This window comes from Salminus brasiliensis, chromosome 3 (assembly GCF_030463535.1).
Source record: "Salminus brasiliensis chromosome 3, fSalBra1.hap2, whole genome shotgun sequence".
In the NCBI taxonomy this organism is placed as follows: Eukaryota; Metazoa; Chordata; class Actinopteri; order Characiformes; family Bryconidae; genus Salminus; species Salminus brasiliensis.
The window spans coordinates 488,020-513,008 of NC_132880.1; the positions used below are offsets into that span (position 1 = coordinate 488,020).

Below are 24,989 nucleotides of genomic sequence, written 5' to 3' on the forward strand. Positions count from 1 at the left end.
TTTATTAATTATTATTATTATTATTATTATTATTATTATTAAAGACAGCGGTGTGGAACTTCCTTTCTATTTTTAAAAAATTATTAAAAAAAAATAAATAATAATAATAATAATAACATTAAAGACAGTGACGTGGTACGCCAAGGGCTGTTACGTCATATTTATTTACCATTTTTAATAAATTGTTGTTGTTCTTCTTCTTTAAGTATTATTATTATTATTAATAACATTAAAGACAGCGACGTGGTACGCCAAGGGCTGTTACGTCATACTTATTTACCATTTTTAATAAATTGTTGTTGTTCTTCTTTAAGTATTATTATTATTATTATTATTATTATTATTATTATTGTTAACATTTAAAAAAAAGTGACGTGGAACGCCAAGCGCTATTACGTCATACTTATTTTCCGTTTTTAATAAATTATTATTATTATCATTATTATTATTATTATTATTAATAAACATTGAAGAAAGCGACGTGGAACGCCAGCGCTCTTACGTCACCTCGCCACCTCTGTGGTGCGCAGTGCGCCTGCGCACAACCCAAAAAGAAGCGGAGCTCCAGCTGCAGTTTAACGGAGCAGCTAAATCTCCTCTGTCTGAATCTCTGTCTGTATTTTAGCCTGATTCTTCAGCTTTTCTGCGGCTTATAGGCTCGTTTTAGAGACACTCCTGCTTTTAGCTGTTATTTCACTCGGATTAGAGTTCGGCTCGGACTCGACAGCGGGGAGGATACAGCTGCTGGAGGAGCGGAGCTGGCCGTGCTGACCGTGCTGACCGGCCGGATTATAATCTGAATTATCTGCAGTGTTTCGGTGTTTAACTGGACAGGGTGGAGGTGCGGAGGGCCGTGGATGGAGCGTTTAGCCCGTAGAGATGCAGTGAAGTGAAGGTAGTGGGTGTTTGGGTTGGATGTGGGACAGTGCTGTTTAATACTGGGGTAAATAGTCATTAGTTGAAGTGTGTAGATAAATGAGTGGACAGAGGACTGCAGGAATCACTGACTGACCGATCCTGGTGCAGAGAGGTAAGAGATGGCTCTGCTTTACTGGACTGTAGCTGTTTTAGTTGGTGTTCGCCCGCCTGTTTTTCTAACTTTCCGTTCCACCTTAAATGCTGCAGCAGTTCCATTCTGGCGCCTCGGGCGCCAGAATGGAACTGCTGCAGCATTTAAGGTGGAACGGAAAGTTAGAAAAACAGGCTATGAAAATAAGAACCTAATCCTTCGTATGAACGAGTGTGTGTGTATTACTAGCCTGTGTGAGTGTGTATATATTATCTAACCCAACCCCAACATCGTTGACCACTTTCCCTGCATTTTCTATTGTTTACATCTTCATATTATCACCCCTATGGTCCCCACAAAGCCATGAATACACACACACACACACACACACACTCACACACTTTTGGTGCAGAGGAGATAGATCACCCAAACCCCTTTAAGAGTCCCACTCAAATGATCTTCACTCAGTTCGCTGAATGTTTTGTAGTTTAGAGACAGAAAAGGCTTTTATTTTGTCATTTCGATTCAGGCCTTTATTATTTAGGATCTTTTAGGACTTGTTTTGTAGTTTGGAGGAAGAACAGGGCCGTGTTTTGGAGTATGAGACAGGGTTTGAGACAGGATTGTAATTTTGTAGTTTAGAGGAAGGACAGGCCCTTATTTTGGAGTTTGGAGACAGGGCAGGCCCTTGTTTTGTAGTTTAGACAGGGCAGGCCCTTGTTTTGTAGTTTAGACAGGGCAGGCCCTTGTTTTGGAGTTTTGAGAGGGTAGATTGTTATTTTGTAGTTTAGAGGAAGAACAGGCCCTTATTTTGTAGTTTGGAGACAGGGCAGGGCCTTGTGTTTGTAGTTTATATACAAAGCAGTAACTTGTTTTGTAGTTTAAAGGAAGAATAGGCCCTTGTGTTGTAGTTTATACACAGAGCAGGTCCATATGATGTAGTTTAGAGGAAGATCAGGCCCTTATTTTGTAGTTTAGACAGGCAGGGCATTGTTTTAGAGTTTTGAGAGGGTCGATTGTTATTTAGTACTTTAGAGGAAGAACAGCCCCTTATTTTGTAGTTTGGAGACGGGGCAGGGCCTTGTGTTGTATTTTATATACAAAGCAGTAACTTGATTTGTAGTTTAGAGGAAGAACAAGCCTTTATTTTGGAGTATGAGACAGGGCAGGGCGTTGTGTTGTAGTTTATAAACAGAGCAGGTCCATATGTCGTAGTTTAGAGGAAGGACAAGCCCTTGCTTTGTAGTTTAGAGGAAGGACAAGGCAGTGTTTTGTAGTTTGGCGACAGAAGAGGGCCTTGTGTTGTAGTTTATACACAGAGCAGGAACTTGTTTTGTAGTTTAGAGGAAGACCAACACCTTTTTTGTAGTTTAGAAGAAGAAGAGACCCTTATTTTGTTATTTAGAAGAACAACAGGCCCTTTTTTGTAGTTTAGAAGAACAACAGGCCCTTTTTTTGTAGTTTAGAAGAACAACAGGCCCTTATTTTGTAGTTTAGAAGAAGACCAACCCCTTTTTTGTAGTTTAGAAGAACAACAGGCCCTTTTTTGTAGTTTGGAGGAAGAACAGGCCCTATTGTGCAGTTTGAGACCCAGAGCCAGGTGTTGTTGTGTAGTTTAGACTCCGAGCAGGGTCATGTGCTGTAGTTTCGTTGGTCTGCTCACTGGCTGGGTGGTATGCTGTGTAACGCTGCGTTTGTCTTCTTTCCTGGTGATTTTCCGCTCGGTCTGCTGCTCGTCCTCTTCAGGCAGTTTCCGGTCCTGCCCGTCAGCCGCTGTAATGCTGAGATTGAAGCGGGGTCGGAGTCGGGTGGTGTTACACGTTCTGTCTCATTCTTTATCTTCTGTGATGTGGAGAATAAAGGCTGTCTGCTGCTGCTGCCGGCTGTTTGTGTTTGTCTGGGCGGATTCGGGTCGAAGTACAGACAGTCAGAACAGCTGATATGAGCACAGATAAACGGTGTGGATGTAAAGTTGAGGGTGGGAAGAGATGATGGAGCTGAGCTACGTGGACTAGAGCACAGTGTAGTTATCTGTGATTACGCATGACTCACCTCAGTGATGTTCAGAACTTTATGTCTTCTAAAGCCGCACTGATCACTGTGTGAACCGGAGAGCACAGCCGGTTACTCCTTTTTAAAAGCTGGAATGAAACACATCGTTTAAACGACTCTAGATTTGGTTCATTTTGAATTCAAATAGAATTGTCTCGGGTTTGGCTCGGGTTCGGGGGGAATTCTGTTGGGTTTGGCTCGGGTGGAATTCTGTTGGGTTTGGCTCGGGTGGAATTCTGTTGGGTTTGGCTCAGGTGGAATTCTGTTGGGTTTGGCTCAGGTGGAATTCTGTTGGGTTTGGCTCGGGTTTGGGTGGAATTCTGTTGGGTTTGGCTCGGGTTCGGGGGGAATTCTGTTGGGTTTTGCTCGGGTTCGGATGGAATTCTGTTGGGTTTGGCTCGGGTTCGGGGGGAATTCTGTTGGGTTTGGCTCGGGTTCGGGTGGAATTCTGTTGGGTTTGGCTCGGGTTCGGGGGGAATTCTGTTGGGTTTGGCTCGGGGGGAATTCTGTTGGGTTTGGCTCAGGTGGAATTCTGTTGGGTTTGGCTCAGGTGGAATTCTGTTGGGTTTGGCTCGGGTTCGGGTGGAATTCTGTTGGGTTTGGCTCGGGTTTGGGTGGAATTCTGTTGGGTTTGGCTCGGGTTCGGGGGGAATTCTGTTGGGTTTTGCTCGGGTTCGGATGGAATTCTGTTGGGTTTGGCTCGGGTTCGGGGGGAATTCTGTTGGGTTTGGCTCGGGTTCGGGTGGAATTCTGTTGGGTTTGGCTCGGGTTCGGGGGGAATTCTGTTGGGTTTGGTTCGGGTTCGGGGGGAATTGTTTTGGGCTTGACCCCTAATTCTGATTTAAACGGTATTTCCTGAGCTCAAGTCGGATTTTGGTGAATTCTGTTGGCCTTAACTGGGTTGTCCTGGGTTTGGCTTAGATGTGGATGGAATTTTGTTCTGGGCTTGGGTCGGGTTTCATTGGAATTGTCTTGGGCTTGACACAAGTTCTGACAGAATTTTGTCAGATGGATTTTGATAGAATTAGGTCAGATTCAGATGAGATTCTGTTGGGCTTGGTTCAGATTTGGATGGATTGGACTTTTGTCCTGCTTTGTTCATTTTCAGGTGGAGCTCTGTCGGGTTTGGGTGCTGTTGGGTTTATTACTGCACTGACACTTTTTCAGGTATCTGAGGGTTTTCTTCTGGAGGTGTGTGACGTTCAGGGATAATGGTGTCCGGCTGATCTCTGATGTGGTTTGCTTCGTCTGGGCTAGGGTTGTTATGGCAACAGGGAGCCTGATCCTTCCTCTCGCCTGTTCCAGGAAATGTGCTCTGAGGGACAGAAGAACAGTTTAGTAATGCAGAGAGGATGCTGTCACATTACTGTATCCACACACACACACACACACACACACACTATAAGCCTAGTCAGTGCTGTGTAAAACAGGCTGACTCCTGTGATTTGAGTGAGTGTGTGATAGAGAGAAGATGAACTCTGTGTGTGTGTGTGCGTGTGTGTGTGCGTGTGTGTGTGCGTGTGTGTGCGTGTGTGCGCGCTGTGTTTACTGGGGTGTCACTTGACCCGCTCACCATGGTCACTAGGTTTGTGGGTCACATGAGGCTGATCTTTAAGAGGGGTCAGAGGTTACAGCTAAACTGTCAGCTGACAGAAACCCAGCCCCAGCCGGGACACGCCTCAGAAAGCCAACACTCAGCACAGAGTGCTCCGCTCTGCGGTTCTGGTGTATCAGGGGTGTAATAGTTCACTACAGTTAAAAAATATATATAAATGTGTGTGAAGCTCTGATGCACCACCCATCACTGTCGGGGCAAAACCTTCTATCTCATTTTTTGTTGTAATTTTTCATAATTCATATACGTGTGTGTGTTGTACTGTACTGGACTTCAATGACTGACTCCTCCTCCTTTACATTTTCTGATCACTGATTGGCTCTGCCTTCCAGATGAGGCAGCTGTGGAGGCGGGACTTGGGGAACAGCTCCCTAGTTGGTATGGTGCCAAGCCCAGCCACGGTGGCCCCGAAGGGTCAGAACAGGTCTTGGGTTACCGAGGCTTCGCTGGTGAGCCCGGATGAGCCCATATTCCTGATGACCCCTGCAGCTCAGACCATCTCTGGACTGTTCGTCTGGACTGCTCTGCTGCTCACCTGCCACCAGGTACCTCACACTCACGCTCTCTCACACACACTCACACACACATACGTGTACAGTGTGGTACTTTATATTACATATCATGTCTATAATTGCTAACGAGCAGCAGAGCGTTCATTATATGTTCATTCTTATATAAGAATAATAAATAAATAATTAAATAGCGCCACCAGCTGTCTGTGTGTCTACACCTCAGTCTGACGTAACAGCTGGCCGGCATCTGTGTGAGTACACACTTCTTTCACCAGCGCGTTCAACCTTAGCCCTGAATTTGTATTGTGAGGCCGTTATGAAACACACACACAGAAGGTGAAGATGAGCGGTTGCTTTGGCAACAGGTGTCGTGACATCAGAGTATTGAGGCGGTTGCTTAGCAGCAACTCTCTGCTCTCTGCTCACTGTGTGTTAGTCTTTGCTCTTTAGCAGGTGTGTGTGTGTGTGTGTGTGTGTGTGTGTGTGTGTGTGTAAGGTGATATGTGGGTGTTTGTGTTCTGAGATCGGACAGACAAAAGCTGCTGTTGACAAATGCTTCAGGTGGTAAAAAAGAGATGTAGACCCCCCCCCCCTAAACACACACACACAGCTGTAAGGAGGGTGTGTATCGGTTTTGGTTTCTGAGACTGATCCAGGCGAAATATCCAATTCCACTGATCTGATCTTTAGTTAGGTGTTAAATCAGGAGAACGGACTTATCCAGAATGTAGCCTGAAGATACTTACTGACCTGAGTATTCAAAATACTGCGTTAGTAAGAGAGCCAGTACAATTTTTCATGTCCAGTATAAGATCCTCAAGTATCTGCTGATACTGAGTGCTGATAACTGGTCAAGTGTCTACAGATACCTCATCCTAAAATATGTACCCAAACCAGGTACCAATACCCAATCCTGAAGTATCTGATACCATGTACCAATACCTGAACAAGTATCTACAGATACTGAGTAGCGATACCCGATCCTTAAGTATTTGCGGATATTGAATACCGATACCTGATCCTCAAGTAACGAGATCAAGTACTGATATCTGAAGTATCTACAGATACTGAGTACCGATACCTGATCAAGTATTTGCAGATACTGAGTACCGATACCTGATCAAGTATTTGCAGATACTGAGTACCGATACCTGGTCCTCAAGTATTTGCAGATATTGAGTATGATACCTGGTCCTCAAGTATCTCCTCAAGTATCTGATACCAAGTACCGATACCTGATCCTCTAGTAACGGGGCCGTGTACCAATACCTGATCAAGTATCTCTAGATACTGAGAACCGATACCTGATCAAGTATCAACGGATACTGACTACCAATACTCAATCCTCAAGTATATGAAGATATTGAGGACCAATACCTCATCTTCAAGTATCTACCAATTACCGATACTTGCTTCTCAAGTATTAATACCGTGTACCTGATCAAGTATCTACAGATGCTGAGCACTGATACCTGAGAGTATTTGCTGATACGATACCTGCTCAAGTATCCGGCGATGCACGATCAGGTATCTGCCCGTACTGAATACCGAGACCTGATCCTCAATGTTCCTGAGGAATTTGACCTCAAGCTTTAGGGGTGTTGGTGCCCCCCTGTAAGTATTTGACGTTAGTTGCTGGTCTCCATGCCAACGGCAGAGACCACAGTGTCTGGTTGGGAGCAGTTACGTGGCCTGTGAAAGTTCACGGTGGTCAGAACATCGCATTTCGGGGTGTAGCGTAACTTATCGTCCTAATTTGGGGATCCTGTAGGGAGTGAATGTGGTGATCTGCTGCTGACCTGTGGTTCCTCCTGCAGATCTACATGCACCTGCGCTACTACAGCTCTCCTAACGAACAGAGGCACATCGTCCGCATCCTCTTCATCGTCCCCATCTACGCCTTCGACTCCTGGCTCAGTCTGCTCTTCTTCACCAACGAGGAGTTCTACGTCTACTTCGACACCGTCAGAGACTGCTATGAAGGTAACACTCACTCAGAGTGTGTGTGTGTGTGTGTAACAGGGGCCGGTCTTCTTTGTCCTCCTGTCCTGATGATGGCAGTGTCTTTGTTGCATTGTTGCTGAGGCTGTCTCCTAGCAACAGTATGCAAATAAGTGCAACTGGGACAGCAAATCAGAGCTCACATTAGCATATAAAGAGTAAAAAGTTTTTGTACCCCTCTACTCTACTCGAGCCCTGAATGTGAGCCACTACAGTAAATTACTGCTGAGTCCAGTTCACCCAGTGTCCAGCTCTGCATTCAGCAGAGGGATGCTTCACTGTGTTGTTTATCGCTGTGTTCAGGAGACAGAGGGGGAGCTCATAAATAACACACCCCTGCTGACTGTGGTGGTCTTTAGGGGGGGGTTCCTGCAGCGCTGATGCTGTTTATCTGCTCTGTTTGGACTGAGAGTGGAGTCAGGATGTTGATTTCTGCTGGGAATGTTTTCAGCTTCAGTCTGTTTAAAAGCCCTCAGCGCTTCCTCTCCAGCAGGGAGGGGGTGGTGGTGAGCAACTGGGCCTCCCTATACTGTGAATCCCTGAATAAATAATGCTGAATAATAAAATGGTGATGATGGAAAAAATGCCTGTCAGCTCCACTCAGTGATCTCTCCAACACTCTTATGTAGATATAAATGGACAAAAGTATTGGGACACCTGCTCATTCTTTGTTTCTTCTGAAATCAAGGGTATTAAAGAGCTGACCCTGCTTCTGTTGGAGTAACTGTCTCTACTGTCCAGAAAAGAAGACTTTCTACTAGATTCTGGAGGAATGGCATAAGGCAGTATGGAGCCAATAGGTTCATGTCTAGACAAGCTGTGTGTGTGCATTTACACGTCTGTGTCAGCAATGGGTGCAACTTAAAGTAGCTGAATGTATTCATTAGAAGGGGTGTCTGCAAACATTTGGACATCTCAGTAAAGGCGTCTGTGGGTCTGTCTGTCAAAATTATTACAAATAATCTGTAAAAATGAAGCTCCCTCTCGCTCAGGGTGAGGACTCTCTGTGGCGTGCTCTAGTGTTTATCAGGCGTGTTTTGGTGAAACAGGAGGGGCAGGAAGTGGGCTGGCTCTTTCTGAACTGGCTCTGGTCCAGTTAGGGTCAGGCAGTGCAGAGAAACTCCGAATGGAAAGTGGAAATATGTAAAGCATGACACACCTCTGTTAAACACACAGTCCTGTGGAGTTTACCTTAGTGTTTTTTAAGTGTGTGTGTGTGTGTGTGTGTGTGTGTGTGTGTTTCTCTGCAGCATTTGTGATCTATAACTTCCTGAGTCTGTGTTATGAGTATCTGGGTGGAGAGAGCGCCATCATGTCAGAGATTAGAGGAAAACCCATTGAGTAAGTTTTTTTTTAATTTATTATCTACAGTATAATTATCAATAATAATAAGGATTTGTTTTACAGTTAGTTACTCCACATAAATAAAATAGTGTGTGTGTGTCTGCAGGTCCAGCTGTGTGTATGGGACGTGCTGTCTGTGGGGGAGAACCTACTCCATTGGCTTCCTGCGCTTCTGTAAACAGGTAGGAATTTACTGCTTGGCTCTGAAGGTAGTTGGGGAGCTTTATACCAGAAGCCCTAAAAGCTCAGCAAAGTTCACTTCCAGGCGCTGTTCTCTCACTGCAGGGGGGTGGGGCGGGGGGGACGGGACCAAACAGTCTGTTCTGTTCTGGGCTTTAGAGAACAAGACCTGGAGTGTAACACTAATGTGTCTGATGAACACATAGATCATTCTAATATATGAAGAGTTTATGGCTTGTGTATATTATATTATTTCTCTCTCTCCCTCTCTCCCTCTCTCCCTCTCTCCCTCTCCCTCTCTCCCTCTCTCCCTCTCCCTCTCTCCCTCTCTCTCTCTCTCTCTCTCTCTCTCTCTCTCTCTCTCTCTCTCTCTCTCTCTCTCTCTGGTATCTTCAGGCTACTCTGCAGTTCTGTGTGGTGAAGCCTCTGATGGCTGTAATAACGGTGATCCTGCAAGCCTTTGGAAAATACAGAGATGGAGACTTCAAGTAAGTAAACTCCCTCTCCCCCCTCAGTCCCCCTCAGTCCCCCTCTGCCCCCCTCAGTAGTTGTGGGGTATTCTGCCACACTGCTTTATGAGGTGTGTAAACTGGGCTGTATAAGATCAATAAACCACTACAAGGGTGTGTTTCTCTCTGTAGTGTGGTTTTGTTGGTCCTGTTGAAGGCTGGCTCCGGTTCGGTCAGTGTTCACACTCACATTCAACAGCCAACCAAAAGCTGTAAGCAGAAGTCATCAGGGGGAAAGGTCACAACCTGACTGGGCAGATGTTAGGATGGACGTTTGGTGTCGATAACTGATATAATAATCAATAACTGTTCAAAACATGCTGTTCTTCAGCCTCACTGAGTCTCTCTCTCTCTCTCTCTCTCTCTCTCTCTCTCTCTCTCTCTCTCTCTCTCTCTCTCTCTCTCTCTCTCTCTCTCTCTCTCTCTCTCTCTCTCTCTCTCTCTGCAGTGTGGCGAGTGGGTATCTGTATGTGACCATCATCTATAATATCTCGGTCAGTCTGTCTCTGTACGCTCTGTTCCTCTTCTACTTCGCTACACGGGAGCTTCTCGTACCCTACAGCCCCGTGCTCAAATTCTTCATGGTCAAATCCGTCATCTTCCTCTCCTTCTGGCAGGGTGAGGAATCAACATTCTCTCTCTCACACACACACACACACACACACACACACACACACACACACACACTCTACCCCCAGCACTTCACACCCTACATCCAACAGTCATTTAACCACCTACCTATACCCTACAGCCTATACCCTACAGCCATTAACCAATACCCAACAATATACACCCCACACCTTTCACTAAGTCTACATCCGCTCTCTACACCCGACATTCTATGTTTTATAATCCACACGCAGTCCTTGGGGCAAACCTGACTTTTCCACTTTGACTGTACTACACCCTATAGTCCACACTAAACACCCTACATCAGGACCCATACACCCCATATTCCCAACACAGCCAAATCTACCCTGCACCCTACAGTCTACTAAACAGAGCACCCCCCCCCCCACACACACACACGTCTGACATCCTATACTCCCTCATCTCTTCAAGCTCACTCTCTCACTCTCTCCCTCTCTCAGGTATGTTACTGGCCATCCTGGAGAAGTGCGGGGCGATTCCTAAAATCGAGTCCCCTGACGTGAGGGTGGGGGAGGGCACAGTTGCCGCTGGTTACCAGAACTTCATCATCTGCATAGAGATGTTTTTTGCTGCTGTGGCTCTCAGACACGCCTTCACCTATAAGGTCTACATGGACAAAAGACTGGACTCTTATGGTGAGACAGAGACATCAGACATGCTAACAGTTCATCTGTAATTACAATCACAGCCATAACATTAAAACCACTGGCAGGTGAAGTAGGAACACTGATGATCTGGGTCCAGCGGCTCCAGTCGAGGGGGTGGATCTATCAGGCAGTGAGTGAACAGTGAATGAAGGTGATGAAGCAGGAAAAATAAGAGTAAGAATCTGAGACTCTTTGACGAGAACCAAACTGTGATGTTCTAGATAAACGACTGGATCAGAACATCTCCAGAACGTCAGCAAGCAGCTCTTGTGGGGTGTTTCCAGTATGCAGTGGTCAGTACCTACCAAAAGTGCTCCAAGGAAGGACGACCCTAAACCGGCGACAGGGTCATGGGTGCCTAAAGCTCATTGATGCTCATAGAGGTTCCGTTAACGTTAGTCTTGGAGCCAGAGACCACAAAGCAGGGAGTTTTAATGTTATGGCTGGTCGGCTCGTCTGTAGTAGTTCTGTTTTGGTGAAATGCAGATTTCCTGCCTTTCTGTACTGAACACACTCTGAGTATCTGTTTTTTACTGTCTCTCTCTCTCTCTCTCTCTCTCTCTCTCTCCCTCTCTCCCTGATCTGCTCTATGATTCTGTAAATGACCACATTTACGACCTCCTGTATTTCTGTTGTTCTTACCTTTCTTCTGTATGTGTGTGTGTGTGCATCCCCCCTCTCTCTTTCTCTGCTGCCCTATAAGGATCCTTCCCTGTGTATGGACAGTACGGTAGGTTTCTCTGAGCTGCTTCATCTGTCTTTGCTCTCTTCTACTTTTCCCTTTTATTTCCCTTTTTAAATATTAATTCTGAATCTCCTTCATCTCCATATCCTTTGCTGGCCGAACATTCTGTGAACATCATGCAATCATCCCTCTGCCATGTATTGAAATGCTTTAAATCAGCTTTTAATGAAGTTTTCATGAAGTGCTGTTTATTTTTAGTCTTTTGTTGTTGGCTGTTATTATTTTGACCCTGTTCCTTCATCTGTATTCGTCTTCATCTTCGTTACCAGTGCACGCTGCAGATCCTGAGCCAGCTCTTCCTTCTCTCTCTCCTTTAGGACGCTGTGTGATGAAGAGCATCTCCAGCAGTCTAAAGGAGACCATGAACCCAGGGGACATGGTGCAGGACGCCATCCATAACTTCTCCCCGGCGTATCAGCAGTACACCCAGCAGAGCACGCTGGAGCAGCCAGGGGGCGCACTAACACGCAGCCTGAGCAGCGGCTCCACGCGGGACAACGAGAAAACCCTGCTGCTCAGCTCTGACGACGAGTTCTGAGAGAGGGGCGGAGTTTAGCTCAAACACTTTGACCATGTGCCATAACTAGAAGACGCACTATGTGGCCAAAAGTATCCAGACGGCCCTTCTAGAAGTGATTTAGCTACTTTTAAGGGCCACCTCTTTCTGACATAGCAGTACAAACACACACCTTGTATAATTTCTATAGTGTGCTGACCAATAGAGCAGGATGCTCGTGAGCAGCTGTGAGTCAAAGGTTGCTGTGCTCAATACAAAGAGTGGGCTAGAGGAGTATAAAGCCCCCCAGCATTGAGCTGTGGGGTTCTCTGGAGTGATGATGGAGCTCCTGGAGATCCAGCACCAGAACCTGACCTGACTCATGCTCTCACTCTCTGGGATAAATGCAGTTGTTATTATGTGTTATTACTAATTAGCTCTCACGGGTCTTAATGACCATGTGAATCACATTTTCACTGCTGTTAATCAGCCGAAAGTTGTAAAATAATATTTTTAGCTCTTTAAGGAGTCAGTCTGGCATGTAAAAATTGTTCTGAGTAATAAGTTGTGTATTTAAAGATGTTATTTTAAATAAAGTGCTTCATTGGATTTATGGTACAGATGTAGAAGCACTTATGTCATTTTCAGTAGGGTCCAAAAATCAGCGTGAAAATGCTTCTTTTGTATTTCTTTCTAATGTATCTTATTTTCAGTAAAAATGATCTCGGCAAATAATCTGTTTTTCATGAATTTCTTAGTGTTTGGTGGCATTTCCCTGGTTTTGCTGCAGTGACTGCGAGCACTTGAGCTGTGTGGACTTGTGGACTTTGTGTAGAAACCTGTGATGAGCAGATCAGCCTGATTGGAAGGGTTCAGATTTGCAACACATCTGACCTTAGCCTGGTCTATTGGCTATTGAGTATTTAACCCAAAAAACCAGGAGAAACTTTCTTTCTTTCTTTCTTTTATTTGTTTTAATTATTTCCAATAATCATTTTCTGTTGTTAAAATGAAAACTGATTGTTTATGGGCAGTTCAGATGCTACCGTACTTTAGAAAATGCTGTACAAGTACTGACCTTCCACTTGTTCATTCCGACTCTAATCCTCCTGAACTGGGACAAACCCATCGTTAATACTCTTGATATCAGAAGGAACGATGGAGGCGCAGGTGTCTGGATACTTTTGGACACACCATGTGTGTGTATATATTTAGGTATTTCTGTTTTTAAACACAGGTACAAAAATACCCAAAGAACTTCATACACTGAGCATTATTCACTTTTTTACTTTGCAGTCGTGAGTTCAGCTTTACACTCCCAGTCTGTTGCAGTGACTAATTGAAGGAGCCTGAATGTGGGACTGGATTTCTGCTGTTTGAGGTTCTAGATACAAGATCTTCTACCTAGAGCCAAAAAACAGTCACTTCCCCACTCTGAACCCAAAACCAGTCCAGCTCACCCAGACAGGCTGTTTTTAAGCTTCTGTTTTATACTGGGGATATAAGGCTAATGTAGCTGGGTGCTTATACCCAACAATTACAATTAGCATCATGCTAAGTGCAAGGCTAGGTCATCTCACACACTCCTCAAACCAGATTGAGCCACCAAACCTGCCTCTGATCCACTACGTTTGGAGTATCGCTTTAATGGGCGCTGTGTTAAAGGGGCTGGATGATCAGTTCATTCTGCTACAATGACGTCATTAAAGGAGGAGATCAACCAAACATGTTAGCAGAGCTAGCCGTGACGGGAAGGGGTTACTTTAGGCCTTTAGCCTCATTCCATTGGTCTAGTAATTGGTGTCCATTCACTTTCATTCATTGTTAGCAGCGTTTGCTGTGTTATGCCTTTAAGGCTGATTTCAGGTGTGTGATCAGTTATTGATTAGCTGAAACAGAATGTACTGAAACATACTAGTAGATCTATGACAGTAAACCGCCACTAGGTGGCGTCATTGTGCTGTTATTAATGACAGTGGCACTTTTCAGTGCAATAGAACACATAAAACCCCTGTTATGATGATTATTAGATGAAAATAAAGATATTAACACTATAATAACACACCAGGAATCAGACCCTGACAACTTGTTCAGAGGCATCTTCAAGGATTCAAGGAGACTTTATTGTCGTTCACATCGCGTGTGGTACCTGGGGAGGAACGAAATTGAGAGGTCCCAGTTACACCCAAAGAGCAATTCTTAAATAAATACAATAATAATAAAAAATACAGAGTTTATATAGACATTTTTGAAGTACACAGCAGATCATTAAAAGGAGAAATAGCTGAGCTCATTCAGAGAGGGGGGGTTTGGGGGTTCGGTGTGAATCTGAGCTTCACTGTAGAGAAACTGACCCACTCTGACCTCTCTAGAGTGGAGGTGAATGGAATCAGGCGTTGGTCACCATGACTACAACACAGATACAGCCCATAATTTATCTCCTATCCAAACCCACCAGTGCAGCTACATGAGTCTTCTGAGTTTTATATGGAATGATGATGATGATGATGATGATGAAGGTAAAATAGTGGAGAATCTGAACTAATGCAGTTCTCTTTAGGGACTACTTTCTGTAGCTGCACTACACCCTGCAGCATGTGTCCCTCCACCATTTTAATGATCTGATTTTAAAAGCAGGTTCTAGAGCCGAACTCTTCTCAGAACTCTGGTAGAACCGTGTCTCAGGCATCAGGCAGCGTCTTCATCACCATTAGGTGAAGAACTTTCTGTGAGGAGCTTTTATTAGAGCTTCAGACGTCTGCTTCCTTCACCTCCACTGTAGAACTCCAGCTCTGACTGGGGGAGGTTATCTAGAACCTCCACTGTAACGGCTCTGACTGGGGGAGGTTATCTAGAACCTCCACTGTAGAACAGCTCTGGTTCTGAATGTTAAGTTTAAGAAGGTGGTCCAACATGGGAGGTTCTGAACCACATTTTATTCCATATATCTCCCCGGTTCCTTTTTCAGGGTTGCTGGTCGGGCTGTAATGGACTCACAGCATCAGAAACTGGATCCAGGTGGATTTCTGTGATGCGTCTCGTTTTGGCTGAGCAGAACCACGTCATATTCTAATGCCAAAACCTCTTAATGTGCTTTAATCTTTCACAAGTCTGATCCTGGACAGGCCTTAATCCTGGACTCTGTTTGATCCTGGACTCTGATCTCCATTCAGAATGCTGTGTAGTTCCCCTGTCTGGGAAAGCGACCCTCTATAAAGGACATGACCTGTACGTACAGACGCTGCAGCAGAGGCATCAGCGAGCTCTTAACGGATCAGGAACAGGGACGTGTAAATATCTGAGAGGAGGTTTTCAGGCTTGGGTCACGGGGCCTAGTTTTGTACTGTAAGCTCTGGAAATGTGGCTTTCACATCTTCTGACTGCGTTTATGTTCTGTACAGCTCTGCTGCTATTCTGTGTTTGTGGAATAAAGAGGATTTAAGAAGATGGGTTCTGGTGTTCATGGTGTCCACCTCCGGTTCTGAGTGCTCCATCTTCAGTGATGTGTAGTCCCACAGCTGGATGCTCTTCTCCACCCTGTTTAGTCCAAACATATGCCATCGCCATAACATTGACATAACCGTGTTATAAACATGTGATGTCTGTCACATGCTGTCGTGAGTAGTCATGGAGTTTATGTCCAGTAATTTACGCTTTCATTACTGGTAACTGACGTCATACCTTTGACTGAACGTAATGGTAACATGACATTACTGAGCTTATGACATCTGCTAGGTAATGTTTATGCTGCGTTATGTAAATCATTTCTGAACCTAAACCGTACTTATATATTTTTTTACTGGGGTTCCAGATATACACACTGCATCATCTGCCTGGGCCTCTGAAGATGTGATTTATTTCTTTATGTTTTTTAATAATACAGGTTTGCATGTTCAGACGCTACAGTACATCATAACATTTGATCACACATCGGCCAATGCTGTACAAGTACCGACCTTCCACTTGATCATTCCTACTCTAATCCTCCTGAACTGGGACAAACCCATCGTTAATACTCTTAATATCAGAAGAAACAATTGAGGCGCAGGTGTCTGGATACTTTTGGACACACCATGTGTGTATATATAGGTATTTCTGTTTTTTTAACACAGGTCCAAAAATACCCAAAGAACTTCATACACTGAGCATTATTCACTTTTTTACTTTTTTTTATGAGCAGATTACATATAAAACAAACAGACGTTACCTACATATCATGCCTGTCATTAATAGCACAACTGACAATTAGTAAGTGATTAAGTAATGATTGGTTAGTTAATTCATAAATTGACAAGTTTGTTTCTGCCCGCGAGCAACAGAAAGCCTTAAAATCTCCTAAAAAGTCCTTATTATGTAGACTCGTCGTTTAGGAGCAGATCTGCTCACAGATCGCATCGTCATAAACCTCAGCTTAGGAGACAAACTCTTTTAAATTCATCTGCATTAGTTTATCAGAGTGACCTCAGACCGGTCACTAAAAGGCCTCAGTATCAAATTGTCTTCTTCTACTCTGGTTTTGAAGTGGTGCAGGTTTGCTTCTATCAGTATCAGGTCTGTTTCTTTATCCATGGAATAATTTTCAATTCGAACTTTAGAATTTTCTCTTGTACAGTGTAAAGATGGATAATTACTGCCATTAAACCAGTGAACCAGACAATCACAGCTAGGACAGCACCTCCACACTGTCCAGTCTAAAGTGAAACTGAAACTGTGGCTCCTTCCCCACAGCCGAGCTGTCCTCTGTATGGTAGCGCCCTCTAGTGGCCTGGTGCCATTTCACCCCATCCACAGATACACTAACAGATGTGACAAATAACAACAACAACAAAAAAAAAACGCTGGTATTCTGTGTTTGTGGAATATAGAGGATTTAGGATTTAGCTTCTATACCAACATGGACGCATTTACAGCGCGTCCTCTAAACCATATAAAGTCATTTATGTACCTGTCCACTGGGTGGCAGCAGACAACAGCCTGTTAGTTACACTATTCAAGATGAAAGCAAGACTAAAGCTCATCTACTCATCTCTCTCTCTCTCTCTCTCTCTCTCTCTCTCTCTCTCTCTCTCTCTGTCTCTCTCTCTCTCTCTCTCTGTCTGTCTCTCTCTCTCTGTCTCTCTCTCTCTCTCTCTCTCTCTCTCTCTCTCTCCAGATAAGCTTTATTAAGTGGGTATATATATGGAGATTGAGAAATGCCCTGATTTCACTTTTGATTTGAACTTGGGAACACGAAATGTCAGTAAGAATTGCATTAAAGTTTTTGAGATATGAGATATGGGTTGATGTCTGTAATTATGTAATTTGTACTATATGTGCAAAATATGAGGATTTGTACTGTTACCTGTGATGTAAGATTTCATTTGCAGTCATTAGGAAGTACAGTGCGTTATCTTAGATTATAAAAGATGGCTTATTGATGATGATGGTGCTGGTATCTTGAGATCAAGGAGACAGCAGGTCCCTGGACCCGGGAGAGAGAGGGTTGTCTGCTGTATGCTCACCATCTCTCTGCCATACAGAGAATAATAACTCTCTATTATTAATATAATCAGAAATATTAATATCATAATCCTCTAGCTGGTCTGACATTGGGATATGGTCACTAGATGAGGAGAAGTTGAGTGTGAGGTGAGGACACTGTAAATTACTTTCACTTTCCTTCGCAAATAAGAACTCTGCTTTCAGTGCAGAGACGAAGGAGACCCAGCTTGCAGTGAAGATCAGGGTGGGTCATATTTATCAGTTCTTATCACTTCAGTTCAGCTCTCTCACTGACTGTACTGCATTTTAACTCAGTGTTAGATACGTGTACCTGTTTGTACTATTTAGATTTTAAATATATTTTTAACGTTTATTCAGATGTGTTTGTGAGTAGTGTTTTTTTTTATTGTGGTCCAGTTAAGTTATTAATGAATTTATTTACATTTTTACATTGTATAATAAGCATAAAATAAATAGGCTTTTTTTTTTTTTGGGGGGGGGGGGGGGGTGGATTTAGAATATTCAAACACTGGATTTGATTTGTGTCCTACTAAAGAACCATGCAGAAGGTAGATGTGCCAAGGTTAACACAGTTAGTCAGGTTGGTTTATATTATGGCTATACTTTTATGATTCTTATTTTACATAAACCTAACTTCTCAGAACATAGTTAGTAGTTTAGTCAGCATTAAATAGCTGAGCTGCCTGTGGCAGAGAGAACAGCTTCAGAAGAAAACATGAAACCAGTTCTGTTGGCTTAAAATAATGTGGGTGTGCCACTGGAATGAAGAACCATCATACACTGATACACCTTTAAAATATAAACAGACACTGAACTCTATATATATATATATATATATATATATATATATATATATATATATATATATATATATCCCACTGTAATATCAATAACTAATAACACAATAATAAACACATCCTTATTTTCCAACAATAGAAGATGATTCAGTAATCATTCTGGAGAAACATAAACATGCAGGAAAGGTTCAATCTGTTTTAATATATTTTCAGCTCTCCAGAGGGAGAAAATAAAAATCGGGCATCATGGCCTCCAGAGACGTCATGGGTACGTGAGTAAACTCTAACTAACAAAACACAACATTACAAACCCCTCTGGGGAATTCTTTAATTGGCATCACAACAGACATTCAGACAGACTGGTTGGGCGGGTGATGACACAGTTGTTGTCTCTTAAACAACAGCTTATCCTGATGTGCAGTGAACAAATGGTCAAATTTGTATCATCATTCAGTGTGCACTGAAAACACTTCCAACACATTAGTTGCCGAAATTTGGGTGTTACTGGACCTTCCAGCAGGAAAATGGTCCCAAACATATCTCAAAGCCCAAAAGGGCTTGGCTTCAGAAGAAGTCCTGGAAGATGCTGGAGTGGCCGACAGAGTCACCTGATTTGAGCCCATAGAAAATCTTTGGTGGAGTATTAGTGTTACAAGACTGTTAGTAAACTAGAGGCCGCTGCTCATGAGGAATGGGTTACGGTTCTTGAGGGATGCTGCCAGAAGCTGGTGTCTGACATCACATTTACAGCAGATCATAACAGCAGAAGGGTTCTACTAAGTACTAAAGACACCTGTCATGAAGGGGTTGAATAATTCTGAGACTGCAGGAATCATTAAAAGTAAAAAACACTGTTTTATTAATTGTGTTGAGATATTTAAATGGGTTTGGTTTGATTGGTTTATTGTAAAGTTTGTAGATTTTGCTAATGGAGGTGAAACATTTTGATTGCAAGTACGCATATGATCTTTCCTGTGATCTTCCTCCATCTTCATCATACAGTGTCTGAACTGAGGATTATTCTCATGGGTGACAACAGCTCAGAGATCAGCAGAGTGGGGAACTTCATCCTGGGCAGAGAGGCGTTTGATACAGAAGCTCCTCCTCCTTCAGTAAAGCAGCACAGTGAGAGAGCCAGAGGAACAGTGGAGGGCAGATACATCACCCTCATCAACACACCTCACCACCTTAATCCTGAACACTCCCCGGATCAGATCACAGAGCAGATTAAAGAGTGTCTGTATCTCTGTGCTCCTGGACCGCACTTGTTTTTACTGGTGCTGCAGTCTGGTGCTTTAAAGAAGGAGGCTCAGGACCGAATCAGAACCAACCTAAACTCATACAGCCCATGGTTCATGAAGTACGCTATAGTCTTAACTCCAGATAAGATCATCAGTCGCCGTGCTGCTGCTCAGGCCCAGGCAGAAGGCAGTCCATCTTTGCATCTGGTCATGGGAAAGTCTGAGGAAGAACGTAAAGTGCAGGTGCTGAAGCTTTTGGAGAAGATAGAGGAGGTGGTGAGATGTAATGGAGGAGGATACCTGACTTATGACCCCAATGAAGTGCTTCAAGTGGCAGAAAACACCTCAGAGAAGAAGCACAAGCTAATTAGGACACAAAGTTTTCTATCAAAACCTCTGGGGCATGGTACGTTCATCAGAGATGAATAAATCTCTGGGATTTTAGTTATATAATAAGACTGGTTATGTGATAATCTGCAAAATATTAAATAGATAATGAGTCCTAGATGATTAAACTGATTGTTTAAATGCTGCTTTTTTGGCAGATGTGAGCTCCAGTTGAATAGAAATCTCACAATCAGCCTTTTTTTTAGAGAGATCTACATCTATTTTCTATAAACAATTAATCTAGACTTCAGCAGCATAGCATGTCACATGTAAAGAGGGTGTGACTGCATCCAAACTGAGCAAAAGTCAAAGTCATCTACTAAAGCCTATTAAATTAACTTAGATTATAGATTGTATTCTAGCAAGCAGGCTGCGATAACCAATGTAACCTGATGAGGCAATAAAATAAGTGTAATATATAACAAAACAGTAGAAGAAAGTCATACTTCACAATACTAAATTTTATATGTCCCATATTCTTCTGTCTCGGTTTCAACTTCCCATCAAAACCCCTAGTGGTGAATTAACTAAGGCAGCACAGACTGCTGGTGAGGTTTAGGACACAGTATGACTCATTATGAACTATAAACATTAGGACAAGGACTGGGAATACAGCACTAATAACAAGTTTATTGTGTCGTCATGCAGTGAGGATGGTTCTGCTGGGGAAGAACAGCTCAGAGATCAGCAGAGTGGGGAACTTCATTCTGGGCAGAGAGGCGTTTGATACTGAAGCTCCGCCTCCTTCAGTGGAGCAGCACAGTGAGAGAGCTGGAGGAACGGTGGAGGGCAGATACATCACCCTCATCAACACACCTCACCTGTTTGACCCTCACCTTTCACTGGATCAGATCACAGCACAGATTAAAGAGTGCATGACTCTGTGTTCTCCTGGACCTCATGTGTTTTTACTGGTTTTAAAGTCTGATGGATATACACTGAGAACTGGGGACTGGGACCAGATCAGACTCGTTCTCAACCTTTTCTCTGATACGGCTTTAAAACACACCATGTTGATAACACAGAAAGAAGGCCGTGGCATCGATCCTCAGGGGAATCAGCTCATACAAGAGATTAAGAAATGTGGAGTCCAGCATTACCAGTTTGACACAGTCATTGTTCGCTCTGATCTGCTGAAGACAGTTGATAAAATGCTGAAAAAGAGCAGGTATGTAGAGCCACTTCATGTGAAACACCAGAAGAAAACCTCAGACATGCAAAAAGAAATGACCGGAGGGGTATTACATCTGACACCCAGCACTGCTGCTAAGACATGTGAGTGCTCATCTAAAGAGTTACTTCTACTTCAGCGTTTCCCTATAACGATTCATCTTGATATCGATGATTGTGATATACAACCAACGTATCTCTAAAAACTCCAGTTTTGCAAAAACCTTCAGTCTTATTCAGACGGGATTAGTTTTACATGAGAAAGTGGAGTCATGCAATTCTACTACAGAGCGTCTGTAAAACTTATGACCGATTTGCACGGGAGAATAAATCTTGTCATAAATGACTGAGATTTACATTTATGGCATTTAGCTGATGCTGTTCTCCAGAGTGACTTCCAAAGTTACTCATATTACAGAGGTGAGCCAATGTAGTGTTAGGAGTCTTGCCCAAGGGCTCTTATTGGTGTAGGACAGCATAGTCACCCAGACCAGGAATCGAACCCCAGTCTCCTACATGGTGTGGTAGCTCACTGGCAGGTAGTAGTATTATCTTTTGCGCCACACCAACCACTAACTGAGATCCTGAGTTGGGAGTGGCTTCTTGATTTAGGCACTTCAAAAAAAGCTTCCTGTGACCACATGCATAGAATTAGCTGCCTCTATCATGCTACGTTATTTATGAAGGGTTTTGGGAATTCCTTATAATTTTAAGAATGTTCTAAAGAATAAGGGTAACATTTTGGGAAATTCACTCCACAGACCAATATATGGACCATCTGGGTGGCTCTAAGGACCAAGACAAACTCAGTCCTTTACTGTCTATACAACCTGTATTTGGGCTGTGGTGCCATCCATCACAGATCTTCATTTGAATGATTTCTTATTCAGGTTCTCCGAGGCTGAACTTGGTCCTGTGTGGAAGTAACAGAGTGCTGAAGTCCTCCATATCAGGTCTCATACTGGGTCAGAGAGAGCTCAGACCAGAGTCCAGCTCAGTGTGTGTGAGAAGGGAGGGAGAAGTATGTGGATGCCTGATCACCCTGGTGGAGCTTCCAGCTCTCTACGACTCTCAGCTCTCAGAGAAGGAAGTGATGCAGGAGACTCTCCACTGTGTCTCTCTCTGTGATCCTGGAGTTCATGCTTTTCTCCCCATCCTTCCTGAAGGACGCCTCACTGATGAAGATAAAGGAGAAGTGGAGAAGATCCAGATGATCTTTGGATCCAAATTCAACCACCACACCATATTCCTGATCACTCAGCACTCTCTGAACAAACCACTAGACGAGGCTGTTAAGACTGTGATAAAGGACTTTGGAGAGCGTCAGTTTTTCTTTAACTACAGTTCACAGGTTCTAGAGCTGATTGAACATGTGGAAGGGCTTCATGCAGAGAACCGAGGAAGCCACTACACCACTGAGATGTACCTCAGTGCTCAGATCGACACACATCTCAAATACAAGAATGAAGTCGCTGGATTGGAGAGGAAAATGTCCCAATTTATAGAAAAAAGTAAGAAACAAATATAATACAATACAATATTTTTCCCTCTTTAAATTTCAGGACAAAATGACATTTTCATTTGCCAGAAACTTCTTCTGTGGATTTACAGTAAATTACAGTAAAGGTTTTGTTATACACATTATTAGTTATACCACTTTGATAAATGATTGATTCATTTGTACAGATTTCCCAAGAACTATAAGAATCATCCTTCTGGGGAGGACTGGAGTTGGAAAGAGTGCAACAGGAAACACCATCTTAGGCCAAGAAGAAGTGTTCAAGGAGGGCGTTTGTGGAGAAATGGTGACCACAGGGTGCCAGAAAGAGACAGTTAAAATCAACGGTAGAGAGATTACTGTGATTGACACCCCAGGACTGTTTGATACAGGCATTCGTAATGATAACACTATAAAAGAAATCACTACGTCTATGACCATGGTAGCACCAGGTCCCCATGTGTTCCTGCTGGTGGTGCCAATCGGGAGAATACAGCAAGACATTAAAGAAACGGCACAGATGATCCTACATGTGTTTGGAGAGGACTCTAGAACATACACCATGGTGCTGTTCACCAGAGGAGATGATCTTAGGAATAACACCATCGAACAGTTCATTGAAAACTCTGGACAAGACACAAAAGACCTCATCAAAAGTTGTGAGGAGAGATACCACGTGTTCAACAACAGAAATCATAAAGACCGAACACAGGTCACTGCTCTGTTGGAGAAGATCGACTCCATGGTGGCTGTGAATAGAGGGAGCTTCTACACTACTGAGATGTTTCAGAAGGTGGAGAAAGAAAAGCATGAAGGCCTGGAGAGAAAACCTCAGGAGAGAAAGGAGGAGATAGAAATGGACGAAGAAACAATGATAATGATGAAGAATGTCGAACAACAGAGGCAGCAGCAGAAGTTATGGTTCCACAGACAGGTTTTAAAGCGCAACCTGCAGCAAGATGATGCTGAGAGGATCACAGGAGAGGATAGCGCTTCAGGAGGAACAGGAAATAATCCACATCAGGTAATTAAATCATATTCAGCTAGAATTGAGAGTTATTATTTAATCAGAGCGTTCATTCAGGCCCAAGAGGGCATTCATTACTGTCTCAGAGTGGGTAAACATTTACATTTACATTTAAGGCATTCAGCAGACACTCTTCTCTTCTTTGCTATTTACCCAAGAAAAACCTCAGCTAGTTAGAATAGACTAATAATTCAAAGATCCTCTAATCTTAGACTCTACTAAACACAAATCAATAAGGTGACCACTCTATTCGTAGAGTAGCAGAGTGCTCTCGGAAGAGGAGGGTCTGCACAAAACTGAAGTGTTACCACTTTTAATTGGGGAGCAGATCTATAACTCTGACATTAGTTACATCATATATTCCACCCTTTAATATAAGATGCAAACAGGTTCAGTCATCAGTTGTCACTACTATATTTTCTAGAAAAGCTCAAGTTTAAGCGGAGCAGAATACAAACACATCACTGAGTTTCAAATTTACCCTTTAAAACACAATGATTGTCTTTATTACTTTCTGTTTATGGTTGAAGAGTTGGCCTATAATGCTGTAACCACTTAAAAACCCTAATGTGTGATAAACTGAATCTGTTATTAAACTGTTATTAAATTGTGTAATAAACTAAAGCTGTTATTCCAAACTTCTATTACCAAATAATTGCCCCACCAGTTTGCACAGAAGTCCTAGAAATCAGCCCAATTCTGTGAGTCAGTGTAAATATATGTGAATTATTGAACTGTGTTAAGGGAGGTTTAAGAAAGAAAATATTGTCTGATGTTCCAGCAGAGCATAATAAAGAAAAGAGAGGATGAAGAACTGACAGCCAAACAGGATGAAGAAATTAAGATGGAAAATGCTGAAAAACAGAGGCAGCAGCAGTTGTTATGGTTCCAAAAACGCATTTTAAAGCACAATGCGCCGCAAGATGATGCTGAAAAGATCACAGGAGAGGATAGTGCTTCAGGAGAAACAGAAAATAATCCACATCAGGTAATTAAATCATTTTTCAGTTAGGCAAATATGTTGACATTTTAATCATGTGTTCATAAATTCAGGTCCTAAGAGATATCAGTCAAATCACTTAATTTAATTGTGCTGTCATTTTGTATTTTGACTAATTACAAACTAATGTGGATGTTGCATGGCATGTCAAAGTCACCCTTTAAATCTTGTACTTAATAAATAAATATATTCAGTTCTGGGGACCCCCATGTTATCCACATTACTGTGCTTTTCTTCATTTAGCACATAACTTCTGCCCAGCTCACAGATTTAGTTTCTATATGAGAGTTTTTTTATTTATAATAACTAATGTATTAATGTTACTTAGTGAAAAATTCTCTCAGATCTTGGGGTACTGTATCTTAACACTATTTACACTTATGTATTTACACAATATGTTATATCTGCTCCCCTGACACAGTTACATATTAATCACTTTAGGTGAAAATGAGATTGAGATTCAGAGAGTAAAATACATTTACCATTTTTTACTTTAAAGATTAAAGACTTGGTTATTCTAACTGCAGTAATCAGATCAATTCTGTAATTTAGTGTAAATGAATATGAATAAAACATGTGAATGTGTTTGCTGTTCTGCAGGTGTGA

At 42.9% G+C, this 24,989-nt stretch overlaps 2 protein-coding genes across 3 annotated transcripts; both read left to right on the forward strand.

The window, feature by feature from the left end:
* Positions 1–534: 534 nt before the first annotated feature.
* On the forward strand, positions 535–12,496 carry LOC140551590 (transmembrane protein 184B-like). 2 transcript variants are annotated; one of them, XM_072675069.1, is made up of 10 exons: positions 535–1,030; positions 5,009–5,221; positions 7,006–7,171; positions 8,440–8,530; positions 8,640–8,715; positions 9,110–9,201; positions 9,671–9,840; positions 10,314–10,508; positions 11,224–11,250; positions 11,583–12,496. In XM_072675069.1, the coding sequence occupies exons 2-10, from the start codon at positions 5,009–5,011 to the stop codon at positions 11,801–11,803; spliced, it is 1,251 nt and encodes a 416-aa protein (XP_072531170.1). In that variant the 5' UTR covers positions 535–1,030; the 3' UTR covers positions 11,804–12,496. The 2 variants fall into 2 exon arrangements, with proteins under 2 accessions (XP_072531170.1, XP_072531171.1); XM_072675070.1 differs by lacking the exon at positions 11,224–11,250.
* A 5,782-nt stretch (positions 12,497–18,278) lies between these two features.
* On the forward strand, positions 18,279–24,989 carry LOC140551014 (GTPase IMAP family member 8-like). Its single transcript, XM_072674385.1, has 7 exons — positions 18,279–18,328; positions 19,063–19,707; positions 20,337–20,963; positions 21,749–22,369; positions 22,545–23,380; positions 24,165–24,371; positions 24,984–24,989. The coding sequence occupies exons 1-7, from the start codon at positions 18,307–18,309 to the stop codon at positions 24,987–24,989; spliced, it is 2,964 nt and encodes a 987-aa protein (XP_072530486.1). The 5' UTR covers positions 18,279–18,306.